The sequence below is a fragment of the Pteronotus mesoamericanus genome, unplaced genomic scaffold (assembly GCF_021234165.1).
Source record: "Pteronotus mesoamericanus isolate MK-2021 breed Mesoamerican mustached bat unplaced genomic scaffold, CSHL_Meso_final contig_74, whole genome shotgun sequence".
NCBI lineage: Eukaryota > Metazoa > Chordata > Mammalia > Chiroptera > Mormoopidae > Pteronotus > Pteronotus mesoamericanus.
Window position 1 is genome coordinate 24,378,458 of NW_026555247.1, and position 19,866 is coordinate 24,398,323.

Below are 19,866 nucleotides of genomic sequence, written 5' to 3' on the forward strand. Positions count from 1 at the left end.
CAGTGAACTCAGTAAATATTTGTTAAGTCAAAGTGCCAGATATTTTGAGGTTCCTAGTGTAACTACTTTTGGCCTTCAGAAGAGGGGCAGCTTCCTGTGGCTGGAATCACCTGGGAAGGCTTCTGAGGGAGGCAGAAGTTCATCTCCACACTTTTGGGGTGGGGGTAGGATTTGTACAGGTAAATAGAGGGGGAAGGTGTTCTGGACAGAGAAGCAAGAGGCAAAGGGGCAGGGGCAGAGGAGCTTGTCCAGACACACCAGGGGTGTGGCCGAGCTCCCCTACTGGTTCTGGCTGCCCATATCCTGTGGTTGAACCCAGATGCCTGGCTCCTAAGGATGAGCTCAGAGACCCAGTAAGGCCCAGCTCTGATGGGACTTGGTGAGAGTCCAACAGCAGCATGGTCACTCAGAATCTTAGGCCGGAGGGGCCTTATCTGGAGCTCATGCAGTCTGACCATCACCCCCCACCCCAGACATGTAAACATCTAGTCATCCAACCTGTGCTAGATCATCCCCCAGGTCAGTGTGGACAAGTAAAAGCTGCTTAATGACCCCTGAACTTATGCAAGGCCACCATGGAAGTGGGAGGGGAGAGGAAGTGGGAGTTACATAAAACACATGTAAGCTTTACTCTCTGCTTTCAGAAAATGTACGGTCTGGTGGGAGATGGGCCATGCCTACCTGCAAAGATAACTAATAATGTCACTCACACATGTCCAATGTCAAGATGCGGTGTTGAGGCTGCTGGAGACAAGCTGGGATTCCTGTTCTTGGGGCGGGTTGCGGGTGGGCCCTGGGAAGCGGACTCAATGACCCTTGCTCCTCCACAGCCCTGTTCTGCGCGTACATGGGAGCAGCCCTCTCCAACATAATGGCAGTGGTAAGTTTGGACTCTCCTGAACACTGCACCCTTCCCTAGCCAGGGCTTCAGGGTGCTTGGAGCCCTGTAGAAGAAATCTAAGGGGGTTATGGTAGCTGATACTCTGCACAATGCCTTTCTCAAGGTTTATCCAGGGTTTATCCAGAGAAGGACTAGCAATTAGTTACATGTGCCTCTGATATGTGCATGGTGTATGTGTGTGTGTGTGAGAGAGAGATACAACATTCAGTGGACATCAAGGATGAAGAGATAGAAGTACTTGTATTTAGGTAGATATTGGAGGTCATCCATTCCTAGGCCAATATTCAGCTCCATCATTAAAAGATTCTGGTTATGTCCAGTGATGACACCTCAGATTACTAAACCAACTCCTCTGTCCTTATGACCCCAGCAACCAATGCTGGCACTGGGGGAGGGTCCTCATCCCCAACCCTTACCACATCCTTCTCCTCCAGCATCCTGGGAGCCTAGAAACATTTTCAGACCCCAGTGCTTTTGTTTCCAGGTTGGCGTGCCACCAGGCACCTGGGCCTTCTGCCTCTCCACCCTCATCTTCCTGCTCCTGACAACCAACAACCCCGCCATCTACAAGCTGCCCCTCAGCAAAGTCACCTACCCAGAGGCCAACCGCATCTATTACCTGACAGTGAAAAGCAGTGAAGAAGAGAAGTCCCCCAGTGGTGACTAGCCAAGTTCCAGGCGGAAATGCTCTTTGCCTGGATGTTGTGTCTGTTCCCTGTGGTCTCAGTTCTGGGTCAATCAGCTACAGCACCCACCTTCTTTGTCTCTCCTTGCACCTGTGTGGAACCAAACACACCTAAAACTCTCTTTCCTGATGTTGGTTTTCTCTTTCTGTCCAAATTGCCTTAACTATCCATCAGGTGATGTTAGAGGAAGTTGGTAATGAGCTTACTGGAGTCAGAAGCAAGGCATATGTTTTAAATGTCATCGACTTAAAACAAGAACATTTTTTGTATTTAGTCTTTTGGGAAGATGATTAAGAGATAATCTTGTTGGCATGTTTAACTAAATAGATGATTCAAAATTGAATTTGCTGAATGGTTTCTAGACAGACACAGAGTGGGTGAAAATTCAGGGGACATCTGCAAAGAATTGAAGGTGTCATAGTACACAAAGATAGTGGTTGATGGACAGATACAGCTTTACATAAAAAAGGAATTTCACACTGATAAAGTTTTAAAGTTCAGATAGGGACAACTAGGGCAGTGGAAGTGTCTAAATAGGGAACCTTGAACATTTAGTGGTCAGAGTAATGGGCAAGATTATATTCCATAGCAGATAGGAATTAATTAGAATCCTATATGTGACTTTCATTATGAAGGATAAGCATTTCTCAGTGTGGCTCAAACCAGCCACTTTGGGCAGAAGTTACAGTTGAGGAACATACTTGAGCTCATTTGTTAATAGCTAGGGAAATTTATTCCATTTTCTTATTTGCCTATGGGTATTTGCCAGGCTCACCACCATGGGAGGAAGTAAAAACCATGACCCTTCAGAAACCTGGGAGTTTCCAGCAGGAAGAGCAGGGGACTCATAGAATCTTGATGCAGGAAGGGAGTGTGAAGGCCAGTTGGCACCCCCATCCTGTGACACATGATGCCTCTACAGGAAGCAGGAGGGCTTCAGCTCCCTCCCAGGCTTCCTGCCAGGCCTCAATTACCCAAAATGGAAGGGAGACCTGCAAGGTATTCTAACAAGAGATAACCAAACCAGAGATCTCTACTCTCCATTAAGCCCTTGAGAAACTCCATCCAAGAACTAGGTTGGATAGGAACTGTCTTTGATTGGATATCCAAGAGAGGAAAACTAGTTGGATATGAAAATTCTTCCATTTCACTTGGGCAACATTATCTCTTACCCTTCCTTCTCTTCCCACCCTACTTCATAGTTTATCATTTACAAGGTACCACTTTGGTCACAGGTATCTGAGTTTTGGGGGAATTTTCCTCCCAAGTTCCTATTTTAACCCCCCTAAGAATGAAAAGTCAACTGTATTACAAGCTGCCAAACTCATTTGAAGGCAAATTAATAAAAGCTAAGTTAGTCAGAAAAAGGAAAAAAATATGTCCAGCAAGTCTGGAAGACCACAGGGCCCCAGAAATTCTCTAATACACTGCGATCAAGATGGCCAGATAGTTATGTAGAAATAGAAAAACAAATTATCTGCTAGTTTGATATAAGACAGAAATGCCTGGATGAAGTCGTGTTAATCACTGAATTCATTTGCCAAGAGAAGTCAGACAGGACTGATGAAATGGTTTTAAAAAACACTTTTGGGGCTAAGATGCAGAAAATTGATGGCATTTCCCAAATGTGGTTATACAAGGTCTTCCTAGAGACAGAACAAATCTCGTGAAGCCAGGTCAGTGGGCAGATGCTACGTCTCTGTCCTGGGCACAGATGAGGGTGGGGCAGAAGTGAAAATCCCCACCCCTCTAAGAAGTCTGCCCAGTGCAGGTCACCCTGTCCACAGGCCATAGACAGATGCCCAGATGGCCTCTGAGGTAGCCCAAATAGCCTCATGGAACAGGAGAGCTCCCCGCAGCAACCCTGTTCCACTTTCACCAGCATCTCCCCATCTCACTGCGCCGCCCCCACCCCCCAACAAATGAGTAGAGGCAGGAACCCTAAACTTACAGACTCACACACCAACATGAGGTTGCATGGGAGCAGGCCACCAGATAGTTTCAATTATCACCCCAAACTACCAGTAGCTCTTTGCTGTATAAATAATAACTGAACAGAAGGAATGGAAGTGTGGGACTGGCGAGAAGAGGGCTTTAGAGGAAACCCTGTCTCAAACTCTGTGTTTCTATCACAGACACCGCTTTCTACTGTCCCCTCCCCAAATCCTCTCATCTCTTCTCCCTCTGGCCTCATGGCTGCCCCCTCCCATTTTCGTCTTCTCTCCTGCATTGAAGAGTTCTGTCAAGTGTGGAACAGTGTTGTCCTGCTGCATTTTTTAAATCATCAATTTCAAATCATCTTTCCAGTTGCTATTGTGATAACTGACATAGTCAAGTTTCCTGCTCCTTCTTGGTCAAATTTGAGAGTTTGTTTGCTGGAAAATAATCCATTTTCTTTAGTTTTAAAATTTTGACGCCATAGAATTACTCATAATGCTCTCACAACAATGCAGTCTCTCCTCTATCTGTGGCTCTGTCTCCTTTGTGCTTTCTAATCTAATGTCATTTTGCTCTCTCCTTTCCTTAATCAGGATTGGGAGAGATTTGTTCATTTTATTGGCTTTGTCAAAGAAGCAGTTTGGAATTAATTTGTTATTTCTACTTGTTGTGCTTTGTTTTCTGTTTTATTGATTTTTTTTCCTGTTTTCTCATGGTTTATTTAAATGTTCTTTTTTCCTCAATGTTTATAAAATGGATGTAAAGTTTCTTCATTTTAGATCTTTCTTCTTTAATGACAATGACATTTTAAGGCTATTAATTTTATCCTGAGTATACCTTAAGCTGCATACTATAGGTTTTGGAATAAGATATTCTACTTTTATCAGTTTTTTAAATAGTTTGTAATTTTAGTTTTGGTTTCTCTTTGATCCAAGGATTATTAAGAATGTGTTTCTTAATTTTCAGCAATCTTGATGTTTTTAGACTTCCTATGTGTAGTTTTATTGGATTATAAACAGGGAACATGGCCTGTAAAATCTCTATTTTGAAATTTTATAAATTTTTCCTTGTAGCCAATTACTTGACTGATTTGGGACATATAAAATGCAAATTTTTATTTGAAAGAAAGACATTAAATTGATTTATTAATTGCATCATTCAATCCTTTCTATGTGCTTATTTATTTGTTTGTCTATGGGATCTTAATTTTGAAAAGGGTCTATTAAAATTCAATTATACAGTGGTACCTCAGTACTTATTGTTACCTCATTCCGGGATTCATGACAAGTGCTGAAACCAATGAGTACCAAGTAAGCAATGAGTGAAGAATCATTTTCTCTTGTGGGGCAGCGTCGTAACTCATACAAGTTCTAGCAAGTGCGACAAGTCCCAAGTAAGTGCCGAGTGCTGAAACACTTTTTTTCTCATCCATATGCAATGAGTATGGGCTTTGGCAAGTTCTGAAGCTGACAAGTACTGAGGTATGACTGTAATTTTATAGCTTTATTAAACTCTTGTATTTCTAAAAACTTTGTCTTATACATGTAGCAGCTACATCAGTTGATGCCTATTGACTATCATTGAATCTTTATAGATTTTCTTTTACAACTCCCCATTTTTATTCTCATTAGTGTTTTTAACATTTTTTTAATTTTTTTTATTTTAAATTATGTTTATTCTATTAGAGTTGTCTCAATTTTTTCCCCTTTGCCCTCCCCACCCATCCCACCCCACCCCTCTCTCTCACTGTCAATTCCCACTCTGTTGTCCATGTCCATGAGTCATTCACACATGTTCTTTGTTTAGTCCCTTCTTCTTCTTTACACCATTGTCTTCCTCCCCCTTCCCCTCTAGTTACTTTCAGTCTGCTCCATGTTTCCTTGTCTGTGGTTTATTTTGTTTGTTAGTTTATTTTGTTGAATATATTCCACTTATAGGTGAGATCATATGGTATTAGTCTTTCACTGACTGGCTTATTTCACTTAGCATAATATTCTCCAGTTCCATTCATGTTGTCTCAAAAAGTAGGAGTTCCTTCTTTCTTTCTTTTTTTTAATGCAGATTGATTTTATTTATTTTTTAAAATGTCAAGATCCATTATAAAAATATTAAAAAATTTAAATCCGTTATAGAGTCTCAGCAATTAAAACAAAATGGCACCAGCAGAGAAATAATCAAGTAGATCAATGAAATAAAATAAGCATTGTAGAAACAAACATATATATCTGCCTAACAATGTAATATATGATTAAATTGATATTTCAAATCAATGGAGAAAATAAGGCTTATTCACCCAATAAGGTGCATGAACCACTACTACTTGAAATAAGACAAATATAGAGCTCTATTTCACACATTATACAAATAATACTCAGGTAAGTTAAAAATCAATATGTAAAATCTAAGAAGTTTTAGGAGAAAATACAAAATAATATTTTTCTTACCCTGAAGTAACATATTCAAACCCAGAAGCTATAAAGTAAGATATTGATAATATGACCATATTAAACACTTAAGACTATATAGTAATATATGTATGAAAAAGTTAGAAAACAAGTAATAGACTAAGAAAGTATTTACAACACATCTAAAAAAGGGTTAATAGTTTTTTTGTTTTTTTAAGTAAAAAATTCTACAAACATTTAATCAAAAAATAGATAAAGTATACCAAAAAGTCATTTAAAGCTTTTTTTAAAATAATAGAAATAAGCAAGAAAACTACAAAAACAAGTTTAGTTTCAACAGATAATAAAGTAAAAATTAAAATAACACATCATTGTCACAATCAGGTTAAGTATTAAAAATATTGGTAATATAAAGTATTGGTGATTGTGAAAGGAACTGGGTATTCATAGATTCTTTTTCTTCATTTTCTTAAAGCAGTCCCTTTACCATATTTTGTAGTGCTGGTTTGCTGGAGGTGTATTCTTTTAGCCTTCTTTTGCCTGGGAAACTCCTTATTTCGCCTTCCATTTTAATTGAGAGCCTTGCTGGGTAGAATAGTCTTGGTTGCAGACCTTTGCTTTTCATTACCTAAAATATTTCTTGCCATTCCCTTCTGGCTTGTAGTGTTTCTGTTGAGAAGTCAGCTTCTAGCCGCACCGGGGCTCCCTTATATGTTACTACCTCTGTCTCCCTTGCTTGCTTTAGGATTCTCTGTTTGTCTTTAATATTTGCCATTTTAATTATGATGTGTCTTGGAGTGGACCTCATTGGGTTCCTCTTGCATGGGACCCTCTATGTTTCCTGGACTTGTATGACTTTTTCTCTCCTCAAATTAGGGAAGTTTTCCATCAGTACTTTTTGAAACAGGTTCTCTATCCTTTTCTCCTCTTCTCCGTCTGGTATCCACATTCAGGTTGTCCTGCATTTCCCTAAATTCCTCTTCATTCTTTTTGAGTCTTTTTTCATTTTCTTGCTCTTTCTGGAGCTTTTTTCTACCTTATCCTCCAGCTTGCTGATTAGATCCTCTGCGTCATCTAACTTGCTTTTGATTCCTTCTACTGTGTTCTTCAATTCAGAAATTGTATTCTTCGTTTCCTCTTGCCTCTCATTGATAGTTTCTATGTCCTTTTTCATGCTGCTATAGTTTGCAGTAAGTTCCTCATAGTTTCCCTGTAGTTTTTTGTAGTTCTCTCTGAGCTCACTGGGCTCATTGAGCTTCCTTAGAACCATTGTTTTGAACTCAATATCTGATAGTTTACTTGCCTCTATTTCCTTTATTTCTCTTTCTGGGGATTCCTCCTTTCCATTTGACTGGGAGTGTTTCTTTGTCTTCCTACTATTTGTGAAACTTCTTTTTTGCTTCTGCTTCTTAAATTGATGTCTTGATTTCCTGACTTTGTGGTGTGAACTTCTATGGTAGGAGACCACTGGTTTTTTTCTTTCTGGATCTGCCTCTGATGATGTCAGATGTTGACCCTGTGTGACCTTAGGCAGTCTGTTGCCAAGAGACTACCAGGAATCTATTGTCTGTGGCTGTCTCCTTCAGCTGCTAATCTAGTCGCTCTGCACTCAGCAGGCCAGCTTAGAGACACCACAGGGCAGGACAGAGTCCCTCTGCCCTCTCATGCTGTTATTGGTCCTCTCATGCTGCTGCCACTCAGGGGCATGGTCTCTGCCTAAGCCAGGTGGCTGCTGCCATATGGGGGAGGAGTCAGCACCAGGATCCCGCTGGCTACTCTCTCTGTTCTCTCCCCAAAGCCTTCATCTCCAGTCTCTTCTTAAGAGTCCCTAGACCACTCTGCAACCCCTTCAACCAGGGATCTACTATTTGTGGCTGCCACTGTGTACTCAGCAGGGCCAAGTCCCTCCTGGGGGCGGGGCTATTGTGTCCTCTCACTTTGTTGCTGCTCAGGGGAGTGGTCTACTCAAGCAAGATGGCTGCTCTGTATGGGGAATGAGTCAGCACTGGGATCCCACTGGCTACTTTCTTAGTTCTCTCCCCAAAGTCTCCTTTCCCGGTCTCTCCTCCAATGTCTCTAGCCCACTCTGCCTCTGCCTTTGCTGAAGCCCAAGGTAAGTGGCTGCAAACAAAAATGTATGCATTGGCCCTTTAAATGGCTCTTTGCGTCTCCAGCTGCCTGCCTCTGGCAGAGAGCAACCCTGCTGCTTTTCGCAGCTGGCTGTTTTCTGTGTACTTTTGGGCTCTGGTGCTGTAGGCTGGAGATCCCCACTTATGGTTTAGATCCCACTCTTCCCAGGGGGATCCCACTGGCCATTTCAATATCCTTCTGGTGCTGCTGCCCATGAGTGCCCTGCCCGCCTTCTAGAGTCTCTGCCGTACTTCTTGCCAGTTGGGTTGTGCTGAAGCTGATTCTTCTGTCCATCTGAGGTTATAAGGCTCCTCTCTCATTGTTGTTCAGTTGTTTGTTCCAGGTGATTTCTCCACGATTTAGTTGTAATTCCATGTTGGTCCTGGGAGGAGGTCAGTGTGACTTCTACTCACTTCTCTGTCATCCTGATTCCCTATCCTCATTAGTGCTTTTAACCTCTAAAATATTAGAGGTTATGTTCTAAGCTTATCCAACTTTAACGTTGCCATATATACTTTTTTCTGACATTTTTGTATCCCTTTGTTTTAACCATTATCATTTCCTTTTAACTTGATCATTTTCTTTTAACTGTGTTTCTTAAAAATAACATAAAGCAATGTTTTATGTTTAACCTAATCTTTGTGTTTCTGTAATTTAATAGGATAATGGAACTTACATTTAGTGTAACAATCGATATGCTTGTTTTATTTCTTCCGCTTTATTTTTTACTATTTTTAATTTATTTTTTATTGTTTTTGCTGCTATAGCCACTCCCACTTTTTTCCCTTTGCCCAGCTCCTCTCAGCCCGATCCCCTCCTCTCCCTAAGTCAATCCCCATATAGTTGTCCATGTCCATGTGTTGTACATAAATGTCCTTTGGCTAATCCCTTCACCATCTTTCATTCAGTCCCCCGCTCCCCTCTGGACACCGTCAGTCTGTTCCATGTATCTATGCTTCTGTTTCTTTTTGCTCATTAGTTTATTTTGTTCATTAAATTCCACATGTAAGTAAGATCATGTGGTATTTGCCTTTTACTGACTGGCTTATTTCACTTAGTATAATATTCTCCAGACCTAAGTGCCCATCAGTAGGTGAGTAGACAGAAAAACTGTGGTACACTTACACAATGGAGTATACACAGCAGTATAAAAGAAGGAACTCTTACCTTTTGCTACAGTGTGGCTGGACCTGGAGAACATTACTATTTATTTTTTACTGCCTTTGTTTCTCCTTATTTTTCTCATTTTTCTCATATTATTACATTAGTTACTGTTTTTATTTCTTTCTTTCTTTTGTTGATTTTGAAGGTCTGCTGTTATTTTTCCACTCCATTAGTGGTCACTGCCCCTTTCCCAATGCTCAAAATCAGAAGTATATTTCTCTATTATTATACAAAGACAAGATGCCAAATAGTTTACCCTGACAAGATACTCCATTTCTCCAATGCTCCTTACTCACCCTGAGGAATAAAAACCTTTAAACTACTTTCACTATTCTCTTCCCCAGGGCCCCCATCCCTAACACACTTAACTTATCCTGTATCTCCCACCCCTAGATTTTACTGAGATCATGTATCATTTTTTATTTTTTCCCTTGCAACATTTCTCTTTTTTGTTTTACAAGAATTACTAATTAACCCCTGTATTACACATTCCCAGCTGTTCTATCATTGTCCATTTAGGGTTTGCTATTTAGATTGGGCATGTTACCTTTTATCAAACTGTTTTCTCTGTTCATCACCTGCCCCTGTTTTGTGATTTTTGTCCTTATTCATTAATTACCTGTTAGGACCCTTTTTTGAGTATTTTCTTCAAATAATATATGACAGGATTCAGTGACATGTTCTCTGACTGTTTGCATGTCCACGGTTTCTTTCTCCTGATTAGTGGATGACATTTTATCTGGGGGTGGGGCCTGGGGCTGCAGCCTTTCCCCTTAGCTGTCTGTTGGTCTTGTGTCTTCATTTTCTGGCTTCCAAGTGTTGCAAATAAAAAAAAAAATCTCATGTCAATGTCATCCTTTCCTTTTTGTAAACAACCTGTTCTTTCTTTCTAGAAGGTGTAAGATTCTCTCCTTATCTCTGGAGCTCAGGGATTTTATAAAGTTAAGCCTAAGTGGGTGTCTTTCCTCATCAAAACTGCCTTTCAGTCTGCAAACTCAAGTCTTTCTTGAGCTGAGTAGCTTTTGTTCTAACATTTGTTTGATTATTGCTTTTCCTCCCTCTCTTCCTTTTTCAATTTCTGGAATGCCTATTATCTACATGTCAGTTCTCTTGATCTCTGCTCAAAGTTGCTCATCTCCTTCACAATTTTTACCATTTGTATCTTTGCTCCGCTTTGAGATATTTCTTCCATTTGATCTTCCAGACCACTGATTCAAATCCCAACAGTAACCTGTCTTTTCTGCTATTCAACAGATAAGTTGAATATTTTAGCTCAAAAATCATGTTTTTCATTTCACAGTATCTTTGGGATGGGAGCCAAAATTGAATCTCCATGTGTGTTTATACTATTCTTTTACTGTTGTCAATCTCCACTAGCTCAGTAAATCAGATACAGCTTCTGGAAACTCATGGCTCCAAACTCCTGCCTAGTCTCCCTATCCCATGATTAATGGGACCCTGTATTGGCAGCTCAAGGACACTTGCCAACTTCCATGAGCCAAGCCCCTAGAAACTCTGCCTTATGGCCTGACCTCATTCACTCATTCATTCAGGAGGCATTGTATGAGGAACTATTAATGTGTCACTTAGGCCCCCACTTGACAACCAACCAGGAAAGAATCAGACTAGTTCCTGCCTTCAAGGAATTCATTTTATGAGGATTTTCCTGGCCAGGTGAGCAGTCTCACCTAAGGTGAAAATGAAGATCACACCACAGATTACCTGAGCCACATAAGTTAACGTCACCAGTTTCATTATTTTGAGTAAACTATCTGGTTGCATTGGTCTTCTGTTCAGGATAAGTATCATAAATGATTTTAAGGGTCCCTGCAAACTTCTGTGCCTATCCTCCTCTTGTCTTCTATCTTGCCATTACCTGCTGCCCAAACATTCCCAGCCATCCCTTCAGTTGAAGGCTTTGAACCTGTTAAAATATAAACAGTTCTGGGAAAGTAACACAGTAAGCATGATTAGTCATTTGCATCGTAGGTTGAAGGAATCATTTCTGAGAATAGGTTGAATGAAAAAGGAGGGGAGAGTACAAAGGAAAAAGTGGGTAGCAAATTTTAAGAGAGCCTTTGGCAAGGGAAGGTACGCTGAGACGAGGCCAAGCTGGGTGAATAAGGTCTGGAGCCCCCTTGTCTCATCAGGAATGATAATGAAGTTTCTGTCTTAAGGACACTGGCTTGCAGGGGTGTCGAACCTTTTGACATCCCACACTGGAAGAAGAGTTGTCTTGGGCTATCCAGTAAACCCATTGTGACACATAATCACCAAAAAAAATCTCATAATGTTTTCAGTAACTTTATGATTTTCTGTTTGGCCACATTCATAGCCATCCTGGGGCGCATGCAGCCCACGGGCCACAGGTTGGACACCCCTCGTTTGAGAAAAGGAGAAATGACTGGGGCCGGGACTGTCTGCAACATGAGGGAACACATGTGGGAGAATAAGTCAACTTAAAGTGACTTCAGAACATGGAATAAGACCCACAAGGAGGGAGTGATAAGCAGGCAGACTTTGAACCAGTGGAGAGGGTGCTTTTTAACCATGAAAGTTGTTGAAAGGGCTGTCCAGTACAGCCCTGAGTTCCCTGCTCTGGCGGGACAGGAGTGGGAACTGGGGGCCCACTGGAGAGGATTGCTTTGGGTGGGGATAGACTGGATAACCACTGTAGACTTTCTCTTCCAATTCCAAGTCTCTGTGATTCTATGGCTTTTCCTATAAAGGAATAAGGAGGCAATATCACTGTGGTGGCAAAAAGTTAAGAACAGCCCTGACTGGTGTGGCTCAGTGAGTTGAGTGTTGTCCTGCAAACTCAAAGGTTGCCAATTTGATTTCTGGTCAGGGCACAAGCCTGGGTTGCAGGCCAGGCCCCCGACTGGGGCATGTGAGAGGCAAATGATCGATGTTTCTCTTGTATATTGATTTTTGTTCTCCCTCCTCTTCCCCCTCCCTTCCCACTCTCCCAAATAAATAAAAAAAAATTTAAAGTTAAGAACATAGAGATCAAATGTACTCAAAATATGCCATTGATGCCTTTACAGCTTTTCCTAAAACTTAACCAGTTAGCCGTTTGGTCAGTTTACCAAAGTGCTCAACGTGGTTGTGTGTGTCGGGGGATGCAAGCTGTGGGACCAATATCGTTCAGCTGTGCCTTTTCCTTCCCCTTCTCCTCCCTATCATTCTCCCCTCTCAAGGAGTTCTTCTTCTGATTAACCTTCTGAAATCTGCCAATCGAGATTCTCCATCTTTCAGGCCTGTATCTGTGGCTACATCAAACCCATGTGCTTTAGGATTCCTTTAGGAGTCTTTGTTTTCTTGGGTCCTGAAGGTTACAAGTGGCTGGGGACAGCTACAATCTAAAGCCAACTAGGAGGCAGTAGTTTCAGGGTGGCTATGATTTCTCCTCAATAAACCTCAGTCTCATCTGGCAACTTCAAATGCCTTCATTTCTCTGTGAGATGATTTCTGACTTGCCCTGTCTTTTCCTGCCTCTTGCAATTCAGAGAAGATAGGCAAATCCATAGGGAAGCCTTCCATCCTTCCAATGTCCCAGGGAAGGACTTAAAGATTTTCCCAGACAAGTCCTTCTTAAACTCTGTGAATTGACCATTAGGAGCCCCAGCCCCCTCCTACAGCTGCATGGGCTGCTGAAACAGAGGAAATAAAGGAATTAGCTCTTTAGAGAACTTTTAACTCAGCTTGCATTTATTCCTCATGAACTCTGGCCTCTTCCTCTGGAAGGATTTGACTTCTCCAAGTTTAGTTCCCAGTGGTCTGTGCTACCTCCTCCCTCTACAAAGTTGAAAATGTAGAAACGAGGGAAGCCATGAGCATTGCCAACTGAGTTCTGAAGTGAATTCAGACTGACTGAGCCTTCAAGGAATTTATCTGTAGGTATAGACAGATCTCTTGGGGAGTTGTTGGCATCTGTGCTGCAGTCTTCAATAAGACCTGTCAGAGGCAAGATTCCATCTTGGTTTTCTGCTTTCTAGGAGGGTGCTTGATTGTCCCACCCTATGTCTAGTGTGTGTGACTGGTGCTCACTACACTGCCAAGCACAAAGGTTCCATTTGGCTCATGGAATGGCGTGTGAACTTCCTGGATGGTTCCTCAGGAATAATCATTTCCTGTCTCTTCAAATTGGTTACATGCTTTGCAGGGATAGCATCCCCCTGTTATTTCTGAAGTAGATGCTTAGGCGGCTGTAGTGAAGGAACCACAGGAATTTCAGGAGCCCCCATTAGATGCCAGAGCAAGAAGGCAAGCGATGGAAATCCGGGCTAAGTCAAGAGATAAGCCAGCTGGGGAGCAAGAAAAAGTGTCATCAGCAGACAGGCATGGGCCCTGAACTTGCAACACCAAGGGAGGGCTCCCAGTGCAGAGAACTGCTCTGCAGTCAGTTCCGCACCTGTCTCTGGAATGTGGGGCCCACCAGGTTCCTCTCCTACCCCCACCTTTGTTTGCTTTCCTTCTTTTGAAGGCTCTCCGTGATCAGCACCCCTCTTTGGCAGTTCCAAAACACCTGGCACAGAGGGTGGGGGCAGTTTGACGTCAGTGGGGAGTTTGTCTATTCAGGTGTAGCTAATTCCTGCAGTGTGAGCTTCTGTCTCTGAAGGTGGGTAGGCCACCTCACACCCCATCACAAGTGGAGTAGGCGGCAGGGGGAGGGGAGAAGGGTACACAAGCCCAAGGTGACAAGGAGGTGCTTGACCCATCATACCGCAAAGCCAAACAAAACCTGTTTTTATTGGGTCCCCTCCCCAAACTCCAGCCTACCAGACCCCATGGCCTCATGGGACTTGGGAGGGCTGGCTTTCCTAATATATAGTGCTCACAGTCCTTGCTGGAGGCGAGGATTAGGTCATGCCCTTCTTGTTCAGAGAGGGTCCCATGGTGAGTCCCCAGGAGTCAGAAGGAGAAAAGGTCTGAAAATTGCCACAGAACCAGAAAGACAACATCTAGTATTGGGCTGTACAGAAATTTCCCTCAAGACACAGATGGCAATACTGTTCCCCGGCCTATGCCCTACCTGTATGGGGAACTGAGAGAGTTCATTAAGGTTGGAAGGCAAACTGGCCTCCTGAGGAGACAACATTTAGATGATTGCTTTAAAGGCAAATACTAATGAAAGGAGTAACTGGATGGTAGTGCCTGAGGGAGGACAGGAAAACTACTGCTAGACCATCCCCGGCTCTGTCCCTTTAAAGGAAACCTGCCTGATCAAACCAGGTCAGGGAACCATGGTAGCCAGAGCCAAGATTCCCTGGGGACTTTAGGGAGTAATCTTTTGTCAGGAAGGCCAGAGAGAGCGTGGGAAAGCCACAGAAAGAGCATTTGTCTTTCCTCTCCCTCATCCTCCATGGTACCCTTCCTCAACTGGAAGGCATGCACCAGGCCTAAGGTTAGGAAATGCAAAGGGAATTCACAGAAAGTCAGCAAGAGGATTGGCTGGGGAGATCAAGAAATTGAAGGGATTTGGGTTTAGGAAGAAGTCCAACGCCTGAAGTTGAGGACCAGAGACGCCGCCCAATCAGAAAGCAGCTTCTTCCCAAATCTCAAAGGCCTAGATTCCTCCAGCCTTGTACACAGGACATCAAAAGGAGCCCAGGTAAGATGTCCCCAGGGGGGAAGAAATGGACCAGACGGCCCCTGTAGTCAGCAGGACCATCTGACTTGTCAAAGGAAGAAGAAAGAGAAAGGCTGATTTTTCTCTGTTCCTTTTTGCTGTCGAGCTGGGGCATTTGGGGAAGGCCAGTCTTGATCCAGGAAACTGTACTAAGAACTCTAAAGAGAGTTTAGATTCTGAAAACTTCAAACTGAAAAAGCTCTTCTTTTATAGTTCAAGCCCCTCCCTTTATGGAGAAGGAAACCACAACTTGTCCAGGGACCTATCCAGAGAACAAGAGTCTAGACAAATGTCCAGGTGTCCTAACTCACAACCCTGAGCTCTTCTTCCTCACCTGGTGATAGAAGGAGGTGAATCCACCAGCCCTCAAATTCCCTCACCACCATACCTGCCTGCTGGCTGAGCCTTCGTATTATTTGTCATCCTTTCCACAACTCTGTAACTCACAGCTCTGGCATGAGTATACATGATGCCAGTTCAGGGTGGCACCATGTTGAGTTGAGCCGTGGGAGGTTAATGAGGTGGATGTGAAATACCTTCCTCCCAGGAGCCATCACCTGCTGCTTCCAGCATCTAGGCCTCTCGCCTCAGGCTGCAACCCCTTCCACAGACATGCTGATAGAAGAAGATTACCTCAGCCCCCACAAACATCTTAACACCCCAGGTTAACAACCCATCTTCTTGGCACCCCTCTCTTACACAGCCATCTTAGATTACTGTAGACATATTCTGAGAAGCTACAGAGAGTGGACGTTTCTGCAAGACAGATAGCTGTGCCTTAAGGGACAATGTTTCAGGACATTGAAATTTTCTGGTCAGAGAATGGGTCACCTTGTAAGGTATGTGATCTCCTCCAAAACTGGCACCAAAGGACATGAGCTTTGGTGAACCTGCTGAGGAAAAACTATCCTGTGAAGCTTGGAAGTGCCTGTGGCCAGGCCTCTGCCTCGTCCATGACTTCCTTTGAGGTTAAAGAGGGAAAAGAGGTGTACTATCAATGCCAACTCTGACAAATTGGTACTGATTTTCTGGAGCACTGTGTTAAGAAGGATTCTGAGGCTGTATTGAAACTTACAGGGAAAGTGCTATGATCAATTAGCGATGTTTGCCATAGATAATGGGGAGGAGTGATGGAGAAGAGGATATGAGGAAAGGGAGTAAGGAAGTGTTGCCACAAGAGAAGAAGCTGTTGTACCATGGCCCAGAACTTCCCTTGGCCTTTCACTGGGTGTCACAAACGTAATGGTACTTAGGCAGGCTTTCGTGTTATGTTTTGTTTTAGTAACTTTTGTTACTCCTTTTGGGATATGAAGTAATTCACAATTTCTTTAAATTAAAAATGTCACAAGTCCATTGACATTATTTAGGAAGGCTCCAACTGTCTGTAAAGTACCTACAGGGCAGGAGTAAAACATCAAAACCAGGAAGTCAAACCTGGCTCCATCACCGACTGGCTATGTGGCCGCAGGTAAACCACTTCTCCCTGGGCCTCAGTTCCTCCTGTCAATGCCTACGCTCAAAGGTCACTTGGTCAAAGACTGATCATTCCAAGTAGTTTCATTGGATTGGAAAGGATTTATTAACTTTTCCTGTGCATGATAACTATCAATATAAAACCTCACCGTGGCCCTAACTTCAAAAGATGCGGTCTAGAGCAAGAGTCCCCAACTTCTGGACTGTGGACCAGTACCTGGCCCGGCCTGTTAGAAACCAGGCCACACAGCAGGAGGTGAGCTTAAATGTAATGCACTTGAATCATCCCCAAACCATCTTGGCCCTCCCCACTCCACTCCTCGGTCCATGGAAAAACTGCCTTCCATGAAACCAGTCCCTGGTGCCAAAAACGTTGTGGACTGCTGGTCTAGAGTCTTCTGCAAAGGCAATGGGAATTCAAATAATGGAATGATCCATATGGCCAAATAAGTCAAGAATGGCATCATGGAGAAAGTAGAACATCAACCAGACCTTGAAGCGTTGATAGAAATTAGGCAAGAAGAGGAAGGAAACACGAAGGGCCAGTGATAAGGCCAGAGTGCCAAGGCAGGGTGTGTGTTAGGAAGGAGCTGAAAGAGCTGGATGGTAACCTTACCCAGATTGCACAATATTTGGAAAGCCAGGTGGAGGAACCTGAGCATCATACTCTTGGCATTCAGGAGCCATGTAGATTATTAAGTGACATAATGTTGTGGTCTAGTTGTTGAAGAACAGAATGGATGGAAAGGGGAAAGATCAAAATCAGAGAGATTGACAGTGTAGACATGTGATTCTGAGGGTGTGGGCTGGGGTGGGAACAGGGGGAAGAGAGGGCACAGTCATTCTGGAAGAAGGTCAGACAGGTGTCACCCCAATGACAGATAGCCTGTTCTGGCCGTTGCACTGTTTACCCTCACTTATAAAGTCATTACAAGGTATCTTGAGGTTAGATGAGGTACCAACTCACTTATGCTAATTAATGTCTTCTCTGTGGTGTACACCAAAAACAAAGCAAAACCAAACATGGTCTAGGCAAGTCCACTGGCCAACTAGTGAGGGGAGGAAGAGAGTTTAAAGCATTTACTTTGGGGCTAAGGCCTCACTTATCTCAGAGTTACAGTGACTCATACCCCACCTTCTTTTAAAAATTGGCCAATTAGAAAGTTGGAACTCTCAAATAGTTTATCTGCATGTGTTCCCATGGACCTGGCCTCCACCTATACTCTGTTCACCTCCCTCCCACCTCACTTCCCACTGTAGATATAGATCAGGAAGGCTCGGGAAGACTTGTGGGTTTGTCTCGAATGCCCCAAAGGAAAGAGAATGGATTCTGCAGTACCTTATCTGATCAAAAATAAATCCCTAATAAGAAGGAAGGTTTAGGGAAACAAGTCTTGGGCTGGAAGGCGAGACAATCGCTACGTGGGCTCCAGGAAAACGCTCCATCTCTCAGCTTCAGTGTTCCCCTCTGTAAAATGAGAGGGCTAGACAGTCTCAAAAGCCTTTCCAGTTCTAACATTCAAGGCCCCTAATAGGTTATAGGATGATCTTTGAAAATGTCAACTAAATACAGCATCACAGAAAAAGACACCACCCCATTTATCACCCATAGGCATTCACATCTCACGCAAACACACACACGGGCCCTGGAAATGACCAGCCATAGTGGTGCAAAGCTCAACTTGCACACAGAGAAACATGACCAAATTGTGGCCAAAGTATAACCGTGTAGAATTGGATGCTTAAAAAAGTGAAATAATATATAATGTGTCATTTCAAAAAAGTCACACTGCCATAGTAAGGAATGGCCCCCTGATGTGTGGGTGTGTTTGCCCACAGCAGGATGGAGGGATGGGGGACCCAGGGATCTGGAAAGGGGTGACAAATGGGTCTTAGTGGTAGGTTCCAGGTGCTCCATATGTTGAACAGTGCAAGTGATACAAAGACAGCATCGATGTACCTCCAGGAGATAGTAAAACCTGTCCAAAGCCTGAGAAAGAGAGCTTGGGGACAGGGTATAGGAATGGTCCTGTTTGAGTAAAGGCTGACTTTCAGTGTGATCAGCTAGATCATTTTTTCTTCTCCTGAAAGATGTTATATATGGTTTGAGGTTGTTTCGATACTTTCAAAGAAATTACGGTCAGCTTCAAAATTGTATTTGACTGGTAGGGCTCTTTTACTAAATATTTCTTACCCTTGTTATTAGAAGAGTTGGCATTTTCTGTTTGTGAGAAGCCAGTAGGGGCATGAGTCCTTTGGGACATGACTCTCCAGAAAAAGCGCTTCCACACAAATCGTTACAGCTCATAACTGTTCCTTCCTTCTCTGAGTCAATGGGAGGAAAGCATTGTTGGACTCTTGCCTGTGAAAACATGGGCAACAGAAATCCTCAAGGGCACAGACCATGCCCCTGAAATGGTCCTGAACGGCCCCAGTGTGAAGCTACATGCCCTGGGACACCTAAAAGGCTTGTCAGAGTAGGAGAGGGCAGCAGTTGCTACACCAGGCGGGAATGCCATGGAGTCATTCAGCTGCTAAGGTCGACCCACAGGTTACTGAGGACAGAGCTTCCCAAACCCTGTGCCACAGCTGCACACTCAAAGCCAGGCCAAGAGGGCAACCGCCATGGCCCCTAAGCAACCAGGTAGAACCTGGTGTGGCCAGAGCCCCTGGACCCAGCTATGTGGTCCCAAAAGTAGTAATAAATTGCTATTACCTTAGGTTTAAGTTTTTTCACAGCCTCAGGAAATGTGTTACTTTATCCATGTCTCCCCACCTTTCATCCTCAGCTCTTGGCCGGCCCATCTTGTGAGGCCACTGCCCTCTTAAACAGTCTGGTGCCTGGTGGTCCAGGACCACCCACCTAAAACCCAGAACCAACACCATGTCAGGTCATATTCAGAGCCACCTCCCAACTCATTCCAAACAAAGACAAAAAATGTTTTTAAAGGAAAGGGAGATGCTTTTTGTTTTTGTCTTTTGTCACTAGGACATCAACTCTAGCAAGTCACAGCAGTGTGAGCCTTGCTGAGCCCGGGCACAAAAAGTGAGCCAGGCCTTCCACAGCCCTCTGCAGAGCAGCGTGCTGGAAATCAGGAAGCCAGGATGCAGCTCCTGGCTGTGCCATGATGAATGAGTGACTTGGGCAACTTGATTTCTCTGGTTCTGGGAGGTATCATCTTGAAGCTCCATGCAGTTCTGAGTCTATGAGGCTCAGATCAAAATATTGGTCTGCCCAGGGTGTGTCTGAGGTAACCGGCACTCAGCCTATGAGGAATGAGGAGCAATGGGCTGGCGGAGGTGCTCTTCCAGCCAGGCAGACCTGCATGGGGATCAGTCTTATGGGAAAATGCACCACTCTGCCAAGGGATGCAACAATCCCCCACCTTGGTCCTTGTCGCCTTGCACGAACCCTATCTGCAGAGGTGTCCCAGGATGAGATGACATTTCAGGTGTGTCTGAAGCACAGGGTCAAGAGGGTTTCTCCAGCCTCGGGAGTCGTGATTCAATGCTGACCCACTGCCAGGATGCTGAATC

General features: G+C 43.6%; 1 protein-coding gene across 1 annotated transcript in view; it reads left to right on the forward strand.

Annotated features, from left to right (window-relative positions):
* SLC14A2 (solute carrier family 14 member 2) overlaps positions 1-19,866 on the forward strand; it is a 52,861-nt gene that overhangs the window by 17,092 nt on the left and 15,903 nt on the right. The window contains exons 8-9 of the mRNA XM_054583855.1: positions 831-880; positions 1,386-1,560. Of these exons, the coding sequence (XP_054439830.1) occupies positions 831-880; positions 1,386-1,560 (225 nt within the window). The remainder of the gene's footprint in view (positions 1-830; positions 881-1,385; positions 1,561-19,866) is intronic.